Source organism: Pleurodeles waltl, chromosome 10 (genome assembly GCF_031143425.1).
Source record: "Pleurodeles waltl isolate 20211129_DDA chromosome 10, aPleWal1.hap1.20221129, whole genome shotgun sequence".
NCBI classification, from domain to species: Eukaryota; Metazoa; Chordata; class Amphibia; order Caudata; family Salamandridae; genus Pleurodeles; species Pleurodeles waltl.
Genome location: NC_090449.1, coordinates 628,543,437 through 628,567,174, shown reverse-complemented (window position 1 = coordinate 628,567,174; position 23,738 = coordinate 628,543,437). Strand labels below are relative to the sequence as shown.

General features: G+C 46.0%; 1 protein-coding gene across 11 annotated transcripts in view; it reads left to right on the top strand.

The window, feature by feature from the left end:
• KMT2C (lysine methyltransferase 2C) overlaps positions 1-23,738 on the top strand; it is a 1,516,687-nt gene that overhangs the window by 1,117,256 nt on the left and 375,693 nt on the right. For all 11 annotated transcript variants that reach the window (XM_069211124.1, XM_069211114.1, XM_069211120.1 and 8 more), the window contains 2 exons: positions 4,822-4,900; positions 5,009-5,072. In XM_069211124.1, coding sequence (XP_069067225.1) covers positions 4,822-4,900; positions 5,009-5,072 — 143 coding nt within the window. The remainder of the gene's footprint in view (positions 1-4,821; positions 4,901-5,008; positions 5,073-23,738) is intronic.

Genomic DNA, 23,738 nt, shown 5'->3' with positions numbered 1-23,738 from the left:
CTTACAGAGAAGTACCTCAGAAAGGAGTAGGGTTTTCCCCCTTTGAACTTCTGTTTGGCCACCCTTTTGGGGGGACCACATGCACTTGTGAAGGAAGGTTGGGAGAGACCTCTTCATGACTCTAAGCAAGATGTGGTGGGCTGTGTACTTGGCCTCCGCTCTAGGATGGCTGAGTACATGGAAAAGGCATCCAAAAACCTTGAGGCCCGCCAACTGCGCCAGAAGCAGTGATATGACCAAAATGCTGCACTGGTGGAGTTCCAACCAGGGCAGAAGGTATGGGTTCTGTAGCCTGTGACTCCCAGGGCACTCTAGGACAGGTGGAGTGGCCCTTACCCGAGAAAAGAGGAGTGTGGTCACCTTCTTGGTGTGCCTGGACGCTAGCAGGGCACCCGAGAGGGTGATCCTCATGAACCACCTCAAACTCTACTGTGACAGGGCTGATGTAACCATACTGATGGTTACTAATGAGGATTAGGAAGCAGAAAGTGAACCTCTCCCTGACCTTCTCTGTCATGACCCTAAAGATGGGTCAGTGGATGGAGTTGTCTAATCAGACACCCCCCCTTCCCAAAAGCATACTGACTTCAAGCAAGTCCTACAGCATTTTGCAGGGCTCTTCTTCTTGACCCCTGGACAGACCCACCTATGTGCCCATGAGACAGTTTACCTATTAAGACCAATATCTCTATCGACAGTCTGACCAAGATAAGGAGAACATCAACGTGGAAGTCTACAAGATGCTGGAGACCGGGGTTATTGAACCCTCTGACAGTCCCTTGGCTAGCCCATTGGTTCTAGTTCCCAAACCTCATTCCAAGGATGGAAAAAAAAGAGATGAGGTTTTGTGTAGACTACAGAGGTCTCCTCTCTGTCACCAAGACAGATGCTCACCTTATACGAAGAGCAGATGAGTTGATAGATAAATTAGGTGCAGCAAAGTTTCTCAGTACGTTGGACTTAACTGCAGGGTACTGGCAAATCAGAATGGCACCTGAAGCAAAAGAAAAGACTGCATCCTCTACTCCTGATGGGCATTATCAGTTCATTGTTATGCCCTTTGGCTTAAAGAATGCCCCTGCCACCTTCCAAAGGTTGGTGAATCAAGTCCTTGGCATCTTGGAGTCCTTCAGTGCAGCATATCTTGATGGTATTGCTGTCTTTAGCTCCTCCTGGCAGGATCACCTGGTCCAGCTGGAGAAGGTTTTGCAGGCTCTGAAATCAGCATGCCTCACTATCAAGACCCTTAGTGTCAGATAGGGCAGGGCACTGTTGTATTCTTGGGCCACTTTCTAGGTGGAGGCCAAGTGCAACCCTCGCATCCCAAGATCCAGACAATTCTGGACAGGGAAGCTCCAAAAACCCAGACTCAAGTCAGGGCATTTCTTGGCTTGACTGGTTTCTATAGGATGTTTTGAGGGGCATGGGTTCATTGTGATACCCTCACCCGTCCCCCTCCCCATAGAACTGACTTAAAAGAAGATGCCCAGAAAGGTGAACTGGACTCTTGACTGTCATAAGGCCTTTGACACCCTGAAGGAGGTAATGTGCTCAGCACCAGTTCTAAAAGCTCCAGACTACTCTAAGCAGTTAATTGTGCAGACAGATGCCTCTGAACATAGGATAGGAGCAGTCCTGTCTCAGACCAATGATGATAGCCATGGCCAGCCTGTTGCTTTCATTAGCAGGAGGTTACTCCCCAGGGAACAGCCTTTAAGTGCCATTGAGAAGGATGCCATTGCTGTGGTTTGGTTCTTGAAAAAAGTTGAGTCCATACTTCTTTGGTACGTCTTTGGTACTCACTTTATTGTTCAAACTGACTGACCACAGTCCTCTCAGGTGGCTAATACAATTGAAAGGTGAGAACCCTAATCTTTTGAGGTGGTCCATCTCCTTATAGGGAATAACTTTGCTGTGGAAAACACACCTAGGACTGCCCATGCAGACTCTCTTGGGAAAGGCTAGTCTAATCTTCTTTTGTTTTGGTGGCGGGGTGGAAAAGTGCCCCTTTTGGCATGTTTACACCCCACATTTTGTCAAATATTGATGCTGATTTGACTGAGAGTGTGCTGGGATCCTGCTAACCAGGCCCCAGCACCAGTGTTCTTTCACTAAAACTGTACCATTGTTTCTACAATTGGCACACCCCTGGCACACAGATAACACTTTAGTAAATGTACCAAGGGCCATAGGTGAGGGGTCCCTTAGGGTGGCACAACATAACACATGCACACTCCCATTGCAGATTGTGTGTGTTGGTGGGGAGAAAAAGGCAACGTCGACATAGCATCCCCCTCAGGATGCCATGCACACAAAGTACTGCCTGTGGCATAGGTAAGTCACCCCTCTAGTAGGCCTTACACCCCTAAGGCAGGGTGCACTATACCACAGGTGATGGCATAGCTGCATAAGCAATATGCCCCTATAGTGTCTGTCTATTCTTAGACATTGTAAGTACAGTTGTGGCCATATTAAGTATATGGTCTGGGAGTTTGTCAGAAATGAACTCCACAGCTCCATAATGGCTACACTGAATACTGGGAGGTTTGGTATCAAACTTCTCAGAATAATACACACACACTGATGCCAGTGTTGGCTTTATTAAAAAATGCACACAGAGGGCATCTTAAAGATGCCCCCTGTATTTTTCCCAATTGTTCAGTGCAGGACTGACTGGTCTGTGCCAGCCTGCTGCTGAGAGACGAGTTTCTGACCCCATGTGGTGAGGGCCTTTGTGCTTTCTGAGGCCAGAAACAAAAGCCTGCTCTGGGTTGCGGTGCTTCACACCTCCCCCTGCAGGAACTGTAACACCTAGCAGTGAGCCTTAAAGGCTCAGGCTTCGTGTTACAATGCCCCAGGACACTCCAGCTAGTGGAGATGCCCGCCCCTGGACACAGCCCCCACTTTTGGCAGCAAGTCCAGGGGAGATAATGATTAAAACAAGGAGGAGTCACCCACCAGTCAGGACAGCCCCTAAGGTGCCCTGAGCTGAAGTGACCCCTGCCTTTAGAAATCCTCCATCTTGATTTTGGAGGATTCCCCCAATAGGAATAGGGATGTGCCCCCCTCCCCTCAGGGAGGAGGCACAAAGAGGGTGTAGCCACTCTCAAGGACAGTAGCCATTGGCTACTACCCTCCCAGACCTAAACACCCCCCTAAATTCAGTATTTAGGGGCTCCCCAGAACCTAGGAAATCAGATTCATGCAACCTGAAGACAAAGAAGGACTGCTGACCTGAAGCCCTGCAGAGAAGACGGAGACACCAACTGCTTTGGCCCCAGCCCTACTGGCCTGTCTCCCCACTTTGAGAAAAACTGCAACAGCGACGTGTCCCCCGGGATCCAGCAACCTCTGAAGCCTCAGAGGACTACCCTGCATCTAAAAGGACCAAGAACTCCAGAGGACAGCGGCCCTGTTTCAAAGAAACTGCAACTTTGCATCAAAGAAGCAACTTTTAAAGACCACACGTTTCCCGACGGAAACGTGAGACTTTCCACTCTGCACCCGACGCCCCCGGCTCGACCTGCGGAGAACCAACACTACAGGGAGGACTCCCTGGCGACTGCGACCCTGTGAGTAGCCAGAGTTGACCCCCCCCCCCCAGCGACCCCTGCAGAGGGAATCCAGAGGCTCCCCCTGACCGCGACTGCCTGCTTCAAAGAATCCGACGCCTGGGAAACACACTGCACCCGCAGCCCCCAGGACCTGAAGGATCCGACCTCCAGTGCAGGAGCGACCCCCAGGTGGCCCTCTCCCTTGCCCAGGTGGTGGCTACCCCGAGGAGCCCCCCCCCCCCCTTGCCTGCCTGCATCGCTGAAGAGACCCCTTGGTCTCCCACTGAAACCTATTGCGAACCCGATCCCTGTTTGCACACTGCACCCGGGTGTACTTTCTGTGCTGACTTGTGTCCCCCCCTGGTGCCGTACAAAACCCCCCTGGTCTGCCCTCCGAAGTCGCGGGTACTTACCTGCTGGCAGACTGGAACCGGGGCACCACTATTTCCATCGAAGCCTATGTGTTTTGGGCACCGCTTTGACCTCTGCACCTGACCCGCCCTGAGCTGCTGGTGTGGTAACTTTGGGGTTGCCCTGAACCCCCAACGGTGGGCTACCTTGGACCCAACTTTGAACCCTGTAAGTGCTTTACTTACCTGTGAAACTAACAAATACTTACCTCTCCCAGGAACTGTTGAATTTTGCATTGTGTCCAATTTTAAAATAGCTTATTGCCATTTTTGCCGAAACTGTACATGCTATTGTGATGATTCAAAGTTCCTAAGATACCTGAGTGAAATACCTTTCATTTAAAGTATTGTTTGTAAATCTTGAACCTGTGGTTCTTAAAATAAACTAAGAAAAGATATATTTCTATATAACAACCTATTGGCCTGGAATTGTCTTTGAGTGTGTGTTCCTCATTTATTGCCTGTGTGTGTACAACAAATGCTTAACACTACCCTCTGATAAGCCTACTGCTCCACCACACTTCCACAAAATAGAGCATTAGAATTATCTGCTTTTGCCACTATCTTACCTCTAAGGGGAACCCTTGGACTCTGTGCATGCTATTTCTTACTTTGAAATAGTACATACAGAGCCAACTTCCTACAAAGAGTCAGTATACCTTGTGACTCTAGACGGCAGAAGCATGCAGAGCATGTGAATCTACAGCACGGCATGCCACAAACAGATGCGTACTGGGTAAGTAACATTTTCCTTTTCATTTGCACAGGTGCTTTTTATGAGGGTTCTTCAGATATACCCGTTCTTATTTCCGATTTAGAATGGAACTTTTTTATAATTGACTTTATTATTTTAACAGATTTCCATTCATAAATCAACAGATGTCTGGCACACAAAGTACCGAAGGACGAAGTCTACTGCAGCATGGGACTGGACAGGTAATTTAGTCTGATGTAAATGTTTTTAAAAGCCAACTGTATTTTGACTTAAATGCAGTCTTCAACATTAAAGTGAACATGCATACATATTTTGTTTTGTTTTGTTAGGAGGGAGGTATAACGCCTCAAATGATTCGACCTAATCCTCCAAATTTTGGACCCGGCTTTGTCAGTAAGTGACCTCAAACTGTTTTGCTATTTTCATTGTTAATCTATGAGAAAACGAACACCTTTGTCTGTAGGAGTGCACCAGGTGAATATTTGCAATCTTTTATAGACCCCTGGGCATTTCTGTATACCTGAAATGGCTGCATATATTTGTGTGAGTCCTTCTGTATTACAGTTTATGCAGACACATGTAAAAGGCTCTCAGGATGTCTGTGTGCCACGTAGGATTAGAGTGTCCCCAAACACGGAACTCTCAGACGACTTTCCTTACCCTCCTCCCCACTGGCATGCCCAGTCGCAGCCTACACTCACCTGCTACATGCTTAGGCCACCTCCAGAAAGTCAGTCTATCCACCACCAGAGTGAGAAATAAACCGGTGGTTTAAAACCACTGGTCCTTAACTGCAGGGCTCTCTGCTACAGGTGAGTTTGCACCTCTGCAGTTCATCACTTTCAAAATCTGAAACACTATTCCAGTCTACCAGTGCCGAACCTCTTACTAGGCCAATGCACTCTGTCTCACAGACAAAACATTAAAAGATCTCTGGCAAAGAGCCCTGTTCCCAGGGGTCTGGTGGCCATTGCACTGCCTGTCCAAGGAGATGCACAGCCCAATCATGAAGCATGCCACCTTAGCAGGTCTTGTGCATCCTAGGAGGGATGCTCTGTGACCTGTGAGAAGATCCTAGAGCGTAGGTGGGACTGGTAGGCAGATTTTATCTTTCTGGACTTCCCACTTTTTTCATGTGATATTTCCTCTCACCTGTAGTAAACTACCATGAATTTATAAAAAAACTTCATTCTGATGGATACTTCTAACCACAGATATCTTGCCTTTTGAATTTCCCGTGTCATTAAAGTGGATCCATAACTTTTTTCAGCAACTTCGTCTGTATTCTAGTAAGTGGCATGATCATACTATGCGGCATCTTCACACCTTCTTCAGAAGTGATGAGAAAGAGATGTATATGGATGCCATTTCTTTGCCTTCCCTTTGATGTGTATCTAGAACTATACTCAAATGTGTTGTTGCAATGTATTAACAACCCAAAAGCATTTTTCAAAATAATGTGCTAGCACTATGCCTTCCACCCTCCCCCCAAAGACCACAGGATTCAAAGCAAACCATGCTGCCTTTGAGTAAGCAGATGTTTGTTACTAAGCACATGATGTCTGCCTGTGATGTTTAGGGTCCATTTGTTACTCTGAGTTCTGTGACAAATGGTCCCCGATGTACCTGAATTCCATCAAGGAGTGCAAGGTGAAGCTGTACAAAGCCACATACAAGAAACTAGTCTGGTTTTGCTCCAAGACATGGGCCTTATCACACCGCAGATACTAGTCCCACTCCAAGTCACAGTTCTTGGGTAAGTTGAAGACAAGTCTCACCATAAGCATGAGCAGTCTAAAGAGGATTCTTCTCCTTCCTGTCACTGACCATCTGGAGAAATGTTGTGCCATTGACACTCAAAATTCGACCTCATCGGACTCTGAGCCTATCCCTTGGCATGTCCTGAAGTACCCTGAATTTTCCAGACCATCATCGACCTTGCAACACATAGAGGCCTTGAAGTAGGCCATGCAAAAGCTCTTTCAGGTGATTCTGGGTCCGCATGGAACGTCTTCCTGCTTCATACATCTGCCAGGTTCTTCAGTCAGACCTGTGCCAGCAGGACCTGCCCAGTGGCTGACTGATCCAGTTTGTCCCCTGCCTGGCCCCCATTCTGCATTGGCCTATACCTCCTCACTTGCACCTAAGGTCACATCTGTTCCAACAACTTTGTTCCAGAGGTGTAGCCCCAGACGCAAACGTAATGCCTGCTTCAGATCCAGAGCTCACATTAGCCCAAGATCTCCTTATATCTTGTTCTGAAGTAACTACCTCAGTGGAAGTACCATAGGCTAGAGCAGTGCGTTAAACCTTTTACAACCACAATCCAATTTTTAAAATGCCAAGCAAACTTTCACAACCCACCTAGCTTTAACGGACAGGCAGCTGTGTTTTTTTAAAATGTAATATTTGAAATACTTTTAAATTGCTGTGAATTACCTAAATAACGTACAGTTCGATTGGCATGCGTGGCAGTTGATACGCATGTTCTGCATACTATTGCCATCAAGTATTGGGGCCGGATGTGTGCAAGTTGTTCTTCGAAGTTGTCTTTAGAGTCATGAGGTAAAGTGACCCCTCCTCTCAGTGATATTGCGCATGTGTATCGACTCCATTGTTAGATTGTTTTCTTTCCGCCATGTAGGCTCTGGCATGTTTCCAGTGCTTCGGTTCAAGACTGATTTCGGGCTTATTTCTGGTTGTTGTTCACTATCTCCTGTTAATTCAACACACTCAACTAGCAGCCTTCAGGCCTCCTCTTCACCTCATCAGCTTCAGTCAACAATGCGCTGCTACTGGAATGGACTCCATTTGCTATTCTGTCCTATCTACCACGCAAAGTATCCGCGGTCCAACCTCCACCAGGTTTGCAGTCTCTGCTTTTCTCCTCACCATAAGGAGGAGGACGGTGAGGCCTGTCTGTCTTTGCAATTGAAGATGACTTTGCTAGACTGTCAGGCGTGTCGTAGAAAGATGCAGCGCAAAGAAGTGGAATACAGACCCAACATCTTTGGCCGACAAGATGTTGATGAGGAAGAGGAAGAACTGCATGTGACATCTGCAGCTGAGGAAGAGACCTTTTCAGTCCAGGACTCCCGCTCTGGCTCAGAACTTGAGATTGGATTACAGATGAAGCACCTTCCTCCAGGACAGTGGACTGGGAGTACCCATGCCCCTGTCGAGCCACCCAAGAGACCAACTGTTTCGCCCAATACCGCGCTTCATGGGCCACCCCTGCCGGTAGGTCTTGGTAGACACCGACCATCGGCAAAGGACGCCCTGCCCACGGGCTCGGCACTGAAACCGAAGCCAAAACGGACTTCTTCATCATGGAGCCCATAATTTTTGGTGCTGAGCCCACCATCTGCCTCATTTGGCTCAGAGCCCTCCGTCCTCGACTGCTTCAGCTCCAAGCACTTCAATGCTGAGCCCCAAACCTGTTTCACCACTGAAACCCTCCACACCGGACCCAAAAGTTGCTCCTGAACCAATCCTCCAAACCATGCAGGAGCAGCTTTATCCGAAGCATAACACATTACATATACAGCCTCTCACTGGTCGAATTCCGGCTAAAGCTGTACAGTCAGTGCCCCCACCATCAAAGCATCAGCTATCCTTTGAAAAGGCCATAGACTTGCCAGTGCCTCCCAAGAGGCAGAAGGACATTGAAACCAGTCCTCTGCAGCCTCTTCTTCCTGCATCTCAACCACCTCTTCCGCCTCCCTCTCCACCACCACCCTCTTCACCACATCACTCATATAGTGATATAGGGGACATCACACCACACAGCTCCCCACAGTCCTACACTGGGATCATTGGGCTGGGGTAATGATACATATCATCAGTCCACAGATCCTTGGGACAACTGATATTGATCCCAGATCTCTACCCAGCCAAGCCCTCACCCCTTGATGATGAAACATCTTTCCAGGAATTAGTTGCTAGAGCGGCAGCTTATCATCAGTTCCCATTACACAAGGACCCCATCAAAGATGATTTTCGCTTCAAAACTCTTTCCAGCACCAGTTGTGCATGTCAGGACCTTTCTGTGTTGAAGGGAATACTTTGACATTCATATGGCAGTTTTAAAGGCCACGTGCGGGCACGCTTAATTACACCTAGTGTCTCTAGGAGGCTGGCTCGGATTATTGTGTACACCTATGGTGTGGTACCCTATACTGAGTCCAGGCAGCCCTTAGTGATAGGGGTTTGGTGCCTAGCTAACCAGAGCTCTTGATGGGTAGCTGTGGAGAGCTTCTCAGGCTTATCAAGGAGAAATCTCGCCTGGAGTCAATGAGTACCTCGCTTGTCCAGCTGCTCTTGTGACCCGTGGATCAGGTTGTTGGAACCCAAGGGTGGATTCTGGACTAGAAGAACCTGAAAAAGAAGGGGACAGTCTCCAGACCACTCAGAGATGTCCAGGCGGTGCAGGTAGGCAATGCCCACCCTCCTAGAGGTGAAGGTCCTGCAAGTCGGTGAATGAAGAAGTTCAGCTGCGGAGTCCAGGGAATGCAGGAAGATCCTTGGAGTCACCCACGAGCTGTCCCACATCGGTCCCGGGATTACAGGAGAGGCAGTGGTCAGCAGGACCACCAACAAGCATTGGCAAACTCAAGAGAAGATGCATGTTTTTGGGGCCCAGCAAGATCTAAGCGACTCAACACTTCAAGGGGAGTCAGGGCTGGTCCTCAGCACGCAGGAGAGCCATCAGGAATCATTGGAACCCGTGCAAATTACTCAGTGGCAGGAGGCGCAGGGAGGCGCAGCAGCACAATAAAGGAGTCCCACGCCACAGGAGTTGCAGGATGTAGGCTGTTCTTGGAGTTGCAGAGTACTGGAGGCTGTTGCTTCTTGGAGCTTGACGATTTCCTGAAGGACGAGACAGCAAGCCTTGATAAGAGCAACAGTCCTGGTGCACAGAGTTCCATTCCAGTGGCTGCAGCAAGGGCCTACTGTCTCTCAAGTTGGTCAGAAGACAAGTTGGACCCGGAGAGGACCACAGAGCCACCACCTGTGTCGTAGAGCCTTTCGTTGTCTGTGGGACAGCAGGACCCACCAGCTGGTCATTGTCGGATGCGGGTGGAGTGACTCCTTCACTCCAAGGGAGATTCCTTCTTGTTTCTGTATGCAAACAGAGTCCTTGTGACCCTGGAGGATGAAAAGCTAAAGATGTTGCAGAATTTTTGCAGGCTCCAGAGAAACAATGTTGCAGTGGGAACCCTCCCAATTGGATACAGTCTTGTTTTCGGTTCCTAAGGCAGACCAGCACCAGTTCCGGAGACTAGGAGCAGAAGAGTCTTGCAGAGAGTTCCTTTGTAGAGTGTTGCTCGATGAATCTAGGAACCCAGCCTCAGGGGTGCCCTTAAGTAACCCTAAAAGGGTGTTGGACATAGTCTGTGGTGACTCACCTATTAGAGGGGGTCAGGGACGTCGTACACCTGGCCTAACCAGTTATATGCTCCTAGTGGCCTCTGCATATCTTATTTTCAGGATGGCAGAATCAAGTGGCCATCTGGCAGGGCTCTGTGCACCTCCCTAGGGGAAGAGCTGGATAGGGGGGTGGTCAGTTCCCTGTCCTTTGTGGGGTTTCGCGCAACAGCAGGATCTGGGGGTTCCTGCACTGGTGGAACCCGGTTTATGCAAGGAGGGCACCAAAAGTGCCCTTTATAGCAGTCTGGTGGTGCTGAGAGGCCAGACCAGCCCAGAGACGCCTTGTTCTAAAGGAGAGGAGGTGTCACCTCCCTCCTACAGGAACCCTTTGTTCTGTACCCTGCTCAATTTAGGCTCAACAGCAGGAGGGCAGAACAATGCCTGTGGTCAGCAGGCGCACGGGCTGGCATGCAGACCCTGCAAGTCTGTACAGGCAGATCTTGGGGTTCTCTAAGGAACCCACAGAGTAGAGTACATGGTATCATGCAACTAACACCGGAATCGGTGTAGTTGCATGATTCTTACATGTTTGATAACAAACATGCCTAGGTTCGTTGAAGCCATTATGTATTTGGACGATTTGTGTAATGACCAGTGTCCATGACATACTGTAAAATGGCTTACCTGCACTTAAATCCTAGGGACTAGAGTCTGGGGTGTGTAGGGGCACCTCTGCTCATGCAAGGGTGCCCGCCTACTCAGGACCATGCACCCTGCCCTTGGGCTAAAGGGACTACTATACGGGGGATCTACAGTGTCTAAGTGTAGTGACTGAGATATACGGCAAGCCTTTTATCTAAAGTGAAATGTGCATGCACCGTTTTACGCAGGCTGCAATGGCAGGTCTGCAGACACAGTTTGCATGGGCTTCCTTGGTTGTCATAATACATGCTGCAGCCCATGGCAGACCCCTGATGTACTTATGCCCTGGGTTTCTAAGTACCATATACAAGGGACTTAAATGGGTGCACCAATATGCTAATTGTGGGGTTTTAAGGTTACCAGGTAACCAAATTTAGACAAGAGAGAACTGACACTGGGATCCTAGCTAGTAGGATCCCAATGTACTACAGTTTAAACACACTGATACCAGGCAAATTTAGAGGATAGAGCACTGACACTGGGTTCCTGGTTAGCATGATCACAGTGTACTACAGTCTAAACACACTGATACCAGGCAAAAAGTGGGGGTAACTGCTAGAAAGATGCTACCTCCTCATACAAACATCAAACCTCACCTTCAAGGGGATGTTTTAGAGGCACATACAGGGGGAACAATTTGAAGAGACAGAAAAAGGGTTGCTATTGCTCAAAGGAGCCATAGAGCCTTTCCCTCTTTAACACCAGGGTCAGGACTATAATCTCTCTATACTTTCTAATCCCCAAAATGTTTTAGATCACTATGGCCCATATTGGACCTCAGACCCTTAAGTCATTACATTCTGTTCGAACCCTTTCAATGTTTACTTTTCAAGACTTGATCCCAATGCTCCAAAAGGGTGACTTTGTGGGCACTAGACTTAAAGGACTCTTAGTTTCACATCCCGATCCATCCAGCTCACCCCAAACACATCAGGTTTGTGATAGCAGGAAACTATTACCAGTTGAAGGTGCTCCCATTCGGAGTCACTACCGCACCAAAGGTTTACCATCAACAAATAGAAGTCACACCTTTAACTTTCACTGATTCAGCCCTTTTTAGGGGATATTCTCAATGCACAACTGGGATTAGCATACCCAAATTTAACCAGGATTCAGAACATCCTAGCTCTCCCAACACTTTTACCCCAACCAACTCTTAAGTCAAACCAGTTATGCAACTGATAAGCATGATGGCATCTTGCATTGCAGTAGTCCCACATGCATGACTACATATGTGCCTGCTGCAGGAATGCCTGGCATGCCGATGGTCTCTGTAGGAAGCTGGCTCTCTACATACTATACCACAATGAGGTATAATGTGCAGGGTCCAGGGGTTCCCCAGAGGCTAAAGTAGATAATACTAATGCTATTGTGTGGTAACGTGGTTGAGAAGTTAATCTTATCAGAGAGTCATTCAAAGCATTTGTTGTACACACACTCAATGACTAACTCCAGGCCAATATTTTTATGTAGCAAAAATATATTTTGTTTATTTCTAGAACCAGTTGTAAGTCGGTATCAAGCTTATGTATCAAATGTACTTTGTTTAGGTTTTGCATCTAAAACAGTTTACAAGTAAGTAACACTTTTCAGTTTTAAAAGTTGACACAGTGCAATTTCTCATAGGAACCAATGCAGTCCTAGGGCAGGAAAAGTATTTGCACAGTTAACAGGTAAGTACTCGACTTACGATCCCAGTCTTCGGGAGTTAGGATGTCCACAGGTCAAAGTTCAAGTTGACCCCAAAAGTTCACCGCCAGCAACACAGGGCCGGCCGGATGCAGGGGTCAAAGTTGGTGTCTGGTTTGAAATGGGATCCTATTAAGACTGGGGAAACAAAAAAAACAAAAAAACAGCGTTCAGGTAAGTACCCGCAGTTTGAGGAAACTGGCCTGGAGGATTTAGGTCAGCACCGGGTGGGCACAGGTGAGCACCACACGCCCTCTGCGTCATAGGGCGGCTGGCTGCAGATTGTAGACACAGCATCGGGCGCCCAATGCTTTTCAGTTGGGAAACCCAGGGGGCTACAAAGATACTGCAGGCTGGGTCCAGGGGGTCAGTTCCGGAAAATCAAAGGCTAGACAAGGAGAGGCTGGATATTGCTGGACCTTTGGTCGGATTCCCAAGACAGGGGCTGTGGGCGTCACATGCAGTGTGATCAGGGCTTGCGGATCCGGGCCAGTTCTGCAGTCCTTTTAGAGGGTTTCTTCTAGACAGGGACGCTGTCCTCTGTAGTTCTTGGTCCTCTGCTGGGCAGGCAGTCCTCTGGGGGTTTGTGGAGGTCGCTGGTTCTACAGGATGCGTCACCTTTTTGTAGCATGAGTCTTGAAGCTGCAGACAGGCCGGGAGGGCTGGTGTCAAGTCATTTGTCATCTGGAGTCTTCACTGCTGAGGTTGGCTATTCAGTCCTTATTTTTCCTTCTTTCTTGAGGTTGCCAGGAGGCTGGAGTGCAAGGTTCGGGGGCACTCTTAAATACTAGATATAGGGGTGTTACAGGGGTCAGAGGGAAGTAACCTATGGCTACTGTCCCTGAGGGTGGCTACACCCTTCCTGTGCCCACTCCCTATTGGTCCCTCTTCTCCAAAACAAGATGGAGGATTCTGCGGGGGGATTCCCTTCAGCTCTGGACACCCTAGGTGTGGCCTCCTTGTTTTATCTAATTTTACCTCCTGACCTGCCACCAAAAGTGGACCTTGGTCCATGGGGGTCAGGTATCTCCACTAGCTGGAGTGCCCTGGGGTACTGTAACAGGAGACCTGAACCCTTGAGATTCACTGCCAAGTGTTGCAGTTCCTGTAGTGGGGTGTGAAGCACCTCCACCCAGAGCAGGCTCTGTTCCTGACCCCCAAGAGCGCAAAGGCTCTTACCACTTGGGGTCAGAAACTTGTCTCTTAGTGGCAGGCTGGCACAGACCAGTCAGCCCTACACCAGAGGGTTTGGGTAAAATACAGGGGCATCTCTAAGATGCCCTCTGTGTGCATTTTACAATAAATCCAGCACTGGCATCGGTGTGCCTTTATTGTGCAGAGAAAATTGATACCAACCTAATGACAAACTCCCAGCCCATGTGTTTAATATGGCCGCACTGCACTTACAGTGTCTAAGAATGGACTTGGACAATGTAGGGTCATATTACTCATGCAGCTATGCCCTCACCTGTGGTATAGTGCACCCTGCCTTAGGGCTGTTAGGCGTGCTAGTGGGGTGACTGTCTTATGCCACAGGCAGTGGTTTGTGGGCATGGTACCCTGGGAGGGATGCCATGTCGGTTTTATTTTTTTCTCCCTACCAACACACACAGTCTGCAATGGCAGTGTGCATGTGTTTGGCGAGGTGTCCCTAAGGATGGCACAATATATGTTGCTGCCCTTAGGGACCCTCCCTAGCCACAGAGCCCTTGGGACTAAGCTGTGTCAGGGGTGTTCCAACTGTGGAAAGAATGGTACAGTTTAGGGAAAGAACACTGGTGCTGGGGCCTGGTTAGCAGGATCCTAGAACATACTCAAGTTTGCATCAATACCATGCAAAAAGTGTGTGTGTGGTGGTGGGTTGATTGAGGGGTATCCATGGCAATAAGGGGCGCTTTCCTACAGTCTCAGGTACAAGATCTCGTGTTGGTAGACATCCGCATACATCACACTCCGCAGTTGTGAAACTAAAAAAATCGGTCAAAGGGGCATCATTTCTCAACTCTCTCCCAGTGGACAAGTCGCTCACATGATGGGGTGCTCACCTACAGGATCTCACAGTTTAGGGGCTCTGGGACATCAGTCACCAGAGTCTCCAATCAACCACCTCAAGCATCAAACTTTTCACCTAGTATTAAAAGTTCTCCTAACACACTTGATAGACAAGGTTGTCCTGGTTCAGGTGGACAACATGACAGCCATGTTTTATTTACAAAAACAGGGGGGACACTCTACTGTTATCACATCTATCTCAGAAGATTTGGTGTTGGGTAATACATCGCTTCATCTACCTGTTAGTGAAACACCTCCCAGGGACAGACAGTGATTTTGCCGACCTCCTCAGGTGCAGCAACAAGTCCACGAGTAAGAATTCCACCCTCCCATACTTCCACAAGAGGGAGTTTCAATAGATAGACTTGTTTGCATTAGCAGACAATGCAGACTGTCCAAACTTGGCCTTCAGATTCCCAAACCCACTGTCCAAAGGCAATGCACTATGGATGAACTTGTTTGGAATATTTGTTTATGCTTTTCCACCTCTCCATCTGTTTGTAGTTTGAAAACTTAGGCAAATAACTCTTGTCCTCATTCTAGTAGCTCCCACTTGGGCTTGTCATTCATGGTTAACCACACTACTAGAGTTCTCCATAGTTCCCCACAAGAAACTTCCCCTCAACCCATATCTTCTCAGAACCATGAAGAAATGAGGCATCTAAATCCAAAGGAACTCAACCTTGCGACTTGGATCCTGAGGTCATAGAATTTGGTTAATTTAATCTCTCAATTAAATGTCTGACCATTCCCAAAGAAGCTTGTTCTTTGAAAATGGGTCTCTAGTTAGCAGAGGTATGCACCCTGTCCAAGTAGTGACCACATTCCTTGTCAGGATAAGTCAGATACTCAGCCTAAATTAACGTGTGCTTACCCTCTGGTAGCTTGGCACAGAACAGGCAGGATTTAATTAGAAGGCAATGTGTATAGTATTTCAACAACACACATACACAGCAATCACAATGAAAACACTACAAAAAGACCCCACAAAGGTTTATGAAAAATACAGATTATTTATCTGTATAAATCAAGACCAAAGGACAAAAATCCAATAAATATATCAAGAGAAATTAACTTGGAGTTTATCAAAACAAGAACGCTTTATACAGTGCTTGTTTTAGGATATTTACAGTACTTTTGGAAACGCTCTTCTTCTACTGTGAGAAGCGTTGTATTGGGCCCGGATATTAAGGTAAAAAGGAAAAAAAAAGGAAAACTGTGCAGTAATCTACCCAAAGCCACTTGAGTCTAATCTACTTATGAAAACATCACCGCAGGCCGTGACAGGAATACCTGGAGCCGGCAGGTGGCAGGGAGCAGAGTTATACGGAAGTGCGGCCTGCTGACTGAGGAAGCTCGGATGTGAGCAGCATATCCCTGTTGCTTAGGCAACCATTCCGGGCACTGCGGACGGCAGTGCTGGAGAAGGTGGCACACACTTGGAGGAATACTCGGTGTGGGGTGCACAATTCAGGTGGGCGGCGTGCTCCAGCTGGACGCACACGAAGACTGTCTGGTCAAGAGCAGATCCTGGCTTATACGGCGAGTGTCAGGGGGGTGGGGGGCGGGGCACGTGCAGAGCCATTGGAAAGCGGTGTGGCTTGATGAGGTGTAACTGCTCACGGTTCTTTGTTGATCGAGGTAGCAAGTAGAGACGGATACGCTCTTGGGTTGTTGTACGGGGCTAGCAGGGTCAGGTGAAGCTGCTCCAGGAATAGCTGCCAATGGTGTGGTAGTTCCATAGATTCTTTCACCAGGTTTTTTATGTCTCTGAGTCCTCGGGGGAGAACAGGGGGCAAGCCAGCATGCCCTTGGGAGTCACTCTGGGTGCTGTCTGTAGCCCCTCTTGGCAGGGGAGAGGTCAGCAGGTGCCAAGCAGTGAAGCAAAGTAGGGCAGCAGTTCCTGAGAGCAGTTAGTCACAGTAATGCAGCAGTCTTTTCAGGGAGCAGCCTTTACTCCAGCAGAGTTTCTTCCAGGTCCAGGAGTGATAAGATTTTGTTTCAGGGGAGGGAGGTGGGAGGGAGTCAGAGACCCAATACTTATAACAAAAATTACCTTTTATGTTGGGATGACTTCAAACTGTTTCTCTGAAGTGCACGGGTCCCTCTTTCAGCCCAGCTTCAGACTATCAGTGCAAGGTACTCAGCCCCTTTATGTGAGTTTTGGCCACAATCCTTTGAATTGTAATAGAAAGCCCTTCCCAACCTCCTCCACAGGAAGACCCATCAGTATGCAGATGCAGTGGAGTATCCTGTGTTGTGGTGTCTGAAGGGAATACACAGGTGTAACTGTCGCCTAGCCCAGGCCAGACGTGTATTGGAGACAGTAGGCACACAGGGCATTGCGGGTACATAAATGCCCACTTTCTAAAAGTGGCATTTCTAAGACAATGATAATAATAAATCCGATCTTACCTGTAAAGAGTATTTATCATTACCATTCCAATGATGCTAAACATGATGTAGCTACCCATCTCTGATCAGGAATTACAGCTTTAGGAGTATTTTAAGGAATTCCCAATGCAAGGGGCAGGCCTCATAGTAATGAAAAACAGTGGGAGTTTTTCATTATCAGGAAATGTAAAAAAAAAAAGTACATTGCCTGCCTTTTACTTACATGGCACCCTGCCCTATGGGCTACCTAGGGCCTCCCTTATTGGTGATTTGTAGGTAAGAAAAGGGGAATTTAAGGCTTGGCAACAGGTTTTAAATGCCAGCGCTATTTAAGTGGATGGCACAATCAGTGCTGCAGGCCCACTAGTAGCACTTAATTTATAGGCCCTGGTTATATGGTATACCACTTTGCAAGGGATTTAGATGTAAATTAACTATGCCAATTGTGGATACGCCAATGTTACCATGCTTAGGGGAGAAGCACATGCCCTTTAGCACTGGCTAGCATGGTAAAGTGCTTAGAGTACTGAGGCCAACAAAAAGTTACAGCAACGAAACGTGAAGTAAAGGCAAAAAGTCTCGGGTATGACCACCCTAAGTATGCCAGGTTTTAACACTTGTAAACCCTCAATTATAGCTTGTTACGCTGCTAAGTGGAAAATATTTGTTTTCCACTGCTGTAGTAAACACATTGATCAGTTAAATGCAACAGTTCAAACATTGTCTTCTCCATTGCAGACCTCTGGTCTAGCTTACATTTCAATACACTTGCATTTAGCTGCAGTGGCTGTCTACCTACTAAACAGGCAACACTTATCCTTATTCAAGGTACCCGTTATTAAGACATTCATGGAAGGCCTCAAAAAAGAGTAGTCCCAACTAGGGTTCCTCCTTCACATGCAGGGAATCTCAACATTGTACTCACCAGACGCATGGGTCCACAATTGGAACTGTTTCATAACTGCCCCTTCCAATTTCTTTCTTGGAAAGTCGCATTTTTGGCGGCCATCACTTCACTTAAGCAGTGGCAGTGCACTCCAGGCATTAACCTTGGAAGAAGCTTTCTTCCATTAAAAAAGATAGGGTAGTCCTTCTACCTAACCCTAAATTCCGTCCAAAGGTGGTTTCCACTTTCCACCTCAGTCAATTGAATCTTCGGTTTTCTTTCTGCAACTTAATTCAGTTGCAGAAAGGGTCTTTTATACACTAAACATAAAACAAACTTTGAAAGGGAGACCCAGCACGTCAAAGTGTCCATTGATATCCACAAATATATTATCACATTTCTTCACAAATCACGTAATTCAGTGGAGTTCTTATGAAAACTTTTTGTTCTTTATCCATCCACAACAATAATTAATCCATCATAGCCAACGCGTTTTGTGCTCACGGACTTCTTCAGGGCTATAAAGGTATACCAATACATAAAATATAGATCAATATAATATTCTATATACATCCTCCACCAATATTAAATATAAAATGCAGTGAAAATTTTAAAGTCATCTATTGTCACCATTATGCTAATTTTTTAATCTAATAAAGAAATTAAACTAATGACTTGATTATGGAAAAAATATATAAATAGAGGGAAAAAGGCTAAAACTTTTTTATTTTATTTTTTAATTGATTGTAATAATTTAAGTTTTTATTTACTTCTTCATTTCCTTTACTTCCCCCAGAACTACCTATATTGTCTTATTGTATATTTTATTATTTATTTTGGTTTTTGGTTTTAAATTTTTTAACTTTTTAATTTTTTTTTAAACATATCAAATGTTGGAAAAAGATGGTTTCTTAATATAATAATTACATATATATAACTTTGTGCAAGATAAAAAAACTTTGTCTTCCACATTTAATTAATTATGGTTATCAATTAGTATAACATTTAATTACAATCAAATCTGAGTTTCAGAGATTTATTTTACATTATTCTAATTCTCATCATTCAATATTTCCAAAACTATTTAGTTTCCATTCAAAGTAAGGCTACATATCCATTTTTCCAATTTCTCTCTTGGAAAGTCACATTTTTGTTGGCCATCACTTCACTTAACCAGTGGCAGTGCCCTCCAGGCATTAACCTTGGAAGAAGCTTTCTTCCATTAAAAAAGATAGGGTAGTCCTTCGAACTAACCCTAAATTCCTCCCAAAGGTGGTTTCCACTTTCTACCTCAGTCAATTGAATTTTCAGTTTTCTTTTTTGCAACTTAATTCAGTTCCATAAAGGGCCTTTTATACACTAAACATAAAACAAACTTTAATGAATTGTATTGTCAGAACTAAAGAGTTTTATAAAACCAAGCAACTTATTGTTGCTTTTTTGCCCCCTCACAAAGAAAAGCCTATATCTAAATCGGGCGTTTGCAGATGGATAACTAAATGCATTCAAACGTGTTAGGCCGAAGCTAAGAGAAGTTTGCCGACACCTCCTAGAGAACATGCTGCCCATACAATAGGAGCTTCTATGGCTTTGCTGGGCATTATACCAATAGCTGAAATTTGCAAAGCAGCTATGTGGTTTACACCACACTCACTAAACATTATTGTGTGTTTGTTAGCATGCCAACAAGCAAATGTAGGTCAGGCGGTGCTGCGTACCCTTTTCCAACACCTGCAACACCTACAGATTATCCAGAGTGTTCTAGAGGGCAGTATTTTACAATCTGTGCAGAGCATGTGTATCTACAGAATGGAATTTGTTACCTACCCTGTAAGCATCTGTTCATGGCATGTAGAGATGTAGATTAACTTGCGCCTGTCCTCCTCCCCAGACACCTGTGGTCATTGCAGTCCCTCCTTAAGAGTTCTTTCACATGGACATCCCTATACTGATACTTACGCTCCATCCTAACCAGCCTGCTGGAAAACAGTCTAACTGTGGAGTCGATGCCCATGTGTGTTCTCACAGAGAGGAGTCACTTTACCTTGTGACTCAAAAGACTTCTTCGAAGAAAAACAGCTTGCACACATCTGGACCAAACACTAGATTGCGGAATATTGCAGAACAGGACAATCTACAGCACTACATGCCACAAACTGATGCTTACAGGGTAAATAACATATTCATTTTTTAGGTACCTTTCTAACAGTAATTGTTTGTAAATGTCACAACCTTAAGCCGCACCCTTATTATATCTTCAATATATCTTTATCAGACTTTGGCTAAGATAAAAGTGGCAGATTGTGAACTGCTCTGGAGTCTAGTGCTGAAACACTTTTCAGAGTGGGGTGCCGGCCTTTGGCATCTGTTCTCTAAAATCATAAGGCTTGTGAAGAATCCTGTGTGTTTTTTTTTGTTTTTTTTTAGACCACAGTGTCAAGGTTGCTCTTTTTTCAGGGGCGGGCCTTAAAGACCACAGGCAATGCTGGTGGGAGAGAAAGCTCCCTCTTCAGGCGGAGTAACGAAGCCAAGCAAGCGACCGAACTTTGAACATTGTATTTATAGCCAGTTATCCAAGCGGAGAGTGCTGTCTGCAAATCAGAAGACAGTTTTTATCAGGAAACTGAAAGGAAACAGAGGCCTTTAATCAGTCAGAAGTTGTACAAGTAAGAACAAAATACCCAACATTCCAGCTGGAAATAAGGGCAGTAGCAAACTGAGACCTTTAATTGCTCAGCAATGTATAATTAATCAGCAGTTGTAGAAACAAAAATATCTGAAATTCTAGCAGGAAACAAGGACATCAGGAAACAGGTGCCTTTGATGCTTAGCAGTGCATGTTTTAACAAAAATACCAGGGACTTGTACTTTATTTAACAGACTTGTTTACAGTGCACACAAACTAAAGTGTATAGCATGATTTTAAAATTGAACACTCAGCAGAGCATGCAAAATAAAGGACCCCACTTTTTCTTGTGCCCAAGCAACCACATGAGTAAACGTCTAAGCCCTTTACGACCTCAGGGTGAGGGCAGCTAGAGCCTCTCTGGGTGCAGTGGTGAGGCCACTGGCAAAGTCCTGTCCAAGTTCCATTTGCCTCTGGTCCGCTAGTAATTGTAGGGAAAATGGCCTATGGAAGCTATTTATGTTCCTGTAGACTCACAGGTCAGCCAAATGAGTTCACTTTATTCTTTCCTGGGAACAAGCTGGAGCAGGTACAGTCTGTAAGAGCTCCTCACAAGTTACTGACAGCAGGTTTGTGGTGGGGTAAGAGACTCTTTTTACCGTCCTGCTCTTGGAATCACTGTGCCCGACAGCCCCGTCCCCAAATATGTGGGTTTCCAAAGGTAATGTTTGTGGCCCATCATTACAGATCAGTGATGCGTGTAGTGCTATACCGCAACAATTGGCTTTTTAAAGCAAGCTTGCCTGCATCATTTGCAGACCACCAGAAGACAGTCTCCCTGCTGTTCTCCCTGGATTTCTTGATCACCAGCCAAAATCCCATCTGCAGCAGAAATCGAGGATTACCTTCATAGGAGCCATCCTTGACATAGCTGTGATCAGGCCTTTCCTCCTTTGAAGGAAGTCAGAGGCATTCTGTGCTCAGGCGCAAATGATCGTGAGCCTTTTTGGCCTCCTGTCGTCTTGCAACCTGCTGGTTCCCCATGTCTGTTGACACGTAGGCTCTGAAATGGAATGTCTGCCTGCATTGAGCTCTTCCCAGGGATTGCCACTCTGACCACATCCTTATATCAGAAGATGCAGCCAGGGACTTTTCGTTGTAACTGACAGACTCCAACCTGACCTTTGGAAGGCCAGTCTCCATACCCCATTCAGAGCGCACTGTAGCGACAGACTTTTTATCTAAAGAGTGCTGCAATCACCTGCAGGAGCTGGAACTCAAGAGTGTTTGGTTTCTGCTAAACCAGAGGTGTACCATTTAACCTTGTGAAACTGGGTCCCATTCAGTTGGCCCTAAAGGCCTTTCTTCTATCCCTCAGGAGAAAGTCAGTAAGACAAAATGACTTCCATGTTGTACTACAACAAGCACAGTGCTGTGGGGCCACACACACTGTGGTACTTCGATTTGGCGATTGCTCAACTTACAAGGGATCTCTCTGATGCCAGTCATTTAGCTGAAATTCCGGGCAAGATCCACAGTCATTTGGCGAACCACAAATGATGTATGCACCCAATGTTTCAGTATGCAGGGATGCAAATACTGCATGCTGGTGGTTCTGCCTTACAGCTCCCTGAGAGACTTGTTCCACATACAGTGGAACTGCCACTTCTGCCCAGAGTTCGGAAGATCAGGAGGGACCAAGCTCAAATTGTCGTTAATGCCTCTTATTTGGCTAGAGTGTGATACCCTGACCTAGTGAGCTTGAGCAGTTGTCTTCCATTCCATCTACCTTTTCTAGAGGATCTACTGTCCCTGCAACTGGGCAGGGTTGTGCACAGGTGAAAAGGCAACAGTGGTGGAAATGTGGCACATCCCTGTCATCAGAGCCGGTAGTAAAGACAGTGGTGGTGCTCAAAACATTTTTGACACATCTGTCGCCACGTGTCCCCACGATAAATTCTTGATCATAGCCTAAACCACATATTTACAACCTAATACTGGAGCACTCCTAATGTATGCATACTAATCACTTTGTGCTTAAGACCCCTATTTTTATGCTATTATAACCAATGTCATAGGAAACATTTTTCAACCAATTCCGCAATCTTAAGACATAAAATAAATCAAGACACCGTATAACACAATAGATGGTGTTTTTATTTCTCCTTGGTACAACCAATCACTAGAGATATTACAATGATGATGTTTTGTAGATGATTCATACGACTTGTTTCGTCCAAACCTAGAACTTTCTGAATGCTGATATAGTGATACATAAAAAGAAGAAAACCTAGATTAAAAAAAAAAATTATGAAATTTCTTGTTAAGGAGTTTAGATGTTAGTGGCTTGTTACTTTTCTCATGCTACTTTACCAACACCACATTAAAAAAATATAGTTATTTTGTTAAAAGTGCAAATGAAGACCCATAGTACTTCACAAAGCCATCACCAAAATAGAGTAGCAAGAGTAATTTCGAAATTAAAAAAAAAAAACGAAAGTAGAGAACCAACAACTACTTTGTCAGTGAGCTTGTCACTCTGTGATCCAAATGCAAGAGCAAGGAAAACAAAATTTTACTACACAGAAGTCATAAGAGGCTATGGCTAGTGAGATAGAAGAGAAAAATACTGTTTTGGGTACCCGTAACCATCAACAGATGAGATGCTGAGAAACAAATATCATAACCTATATCTGGAGATATGCCAGTATATCTCTAGAGTTGATAGGTGAAGGTGCAGTAAGGCTTTGGTGTGTGCACTGTTAAATGTTGGCTGTTTCAGGCTTTCTGTGTCAGCCTGACCAGCTTTCTTGTTCCTGAGGTTGCGGAGCATTAGGACTGTTTTCCGACACTGCGATTAATTATGTGTGCACTGTCAGTGAACTGTAGGCACTGTCCGTAAAGCCATCATGTACCACTACCTTCCCTGACAAATGGGTTCTTCAGACTCTGGCACCTTTTCTACTAAAAGTGGTATTGCTTTTCCATGTGTGGCAGTCTATCATGCTTTCCAGTTTTTCCTTTCCACCACAACCCTCTAAAAGTTTTCATCTGTTGGATGGGCCCTTAGGTTTTACAAAGATCGGACTAAGGAGTAAAGCTTTATGTTGGATATGTTGGTTCTAAGAAAGGAAAGGCAATTCAGAAGTAGAAGTCATCCAGACGGATTGTCCTCTACCTAAAAACAGGAAATGCCCATTGAGCCTCCTGAGGGACTTTCAGGGTCATTCCATCAATCCTAAGGTGTTTACAAGAGGTAATCCAGGGTTGGACATCTGAGAGGCTGCTTACATGGCTGTGCGTCCACACCTTCACCAGGCATTTATGTCTTGACACTCAA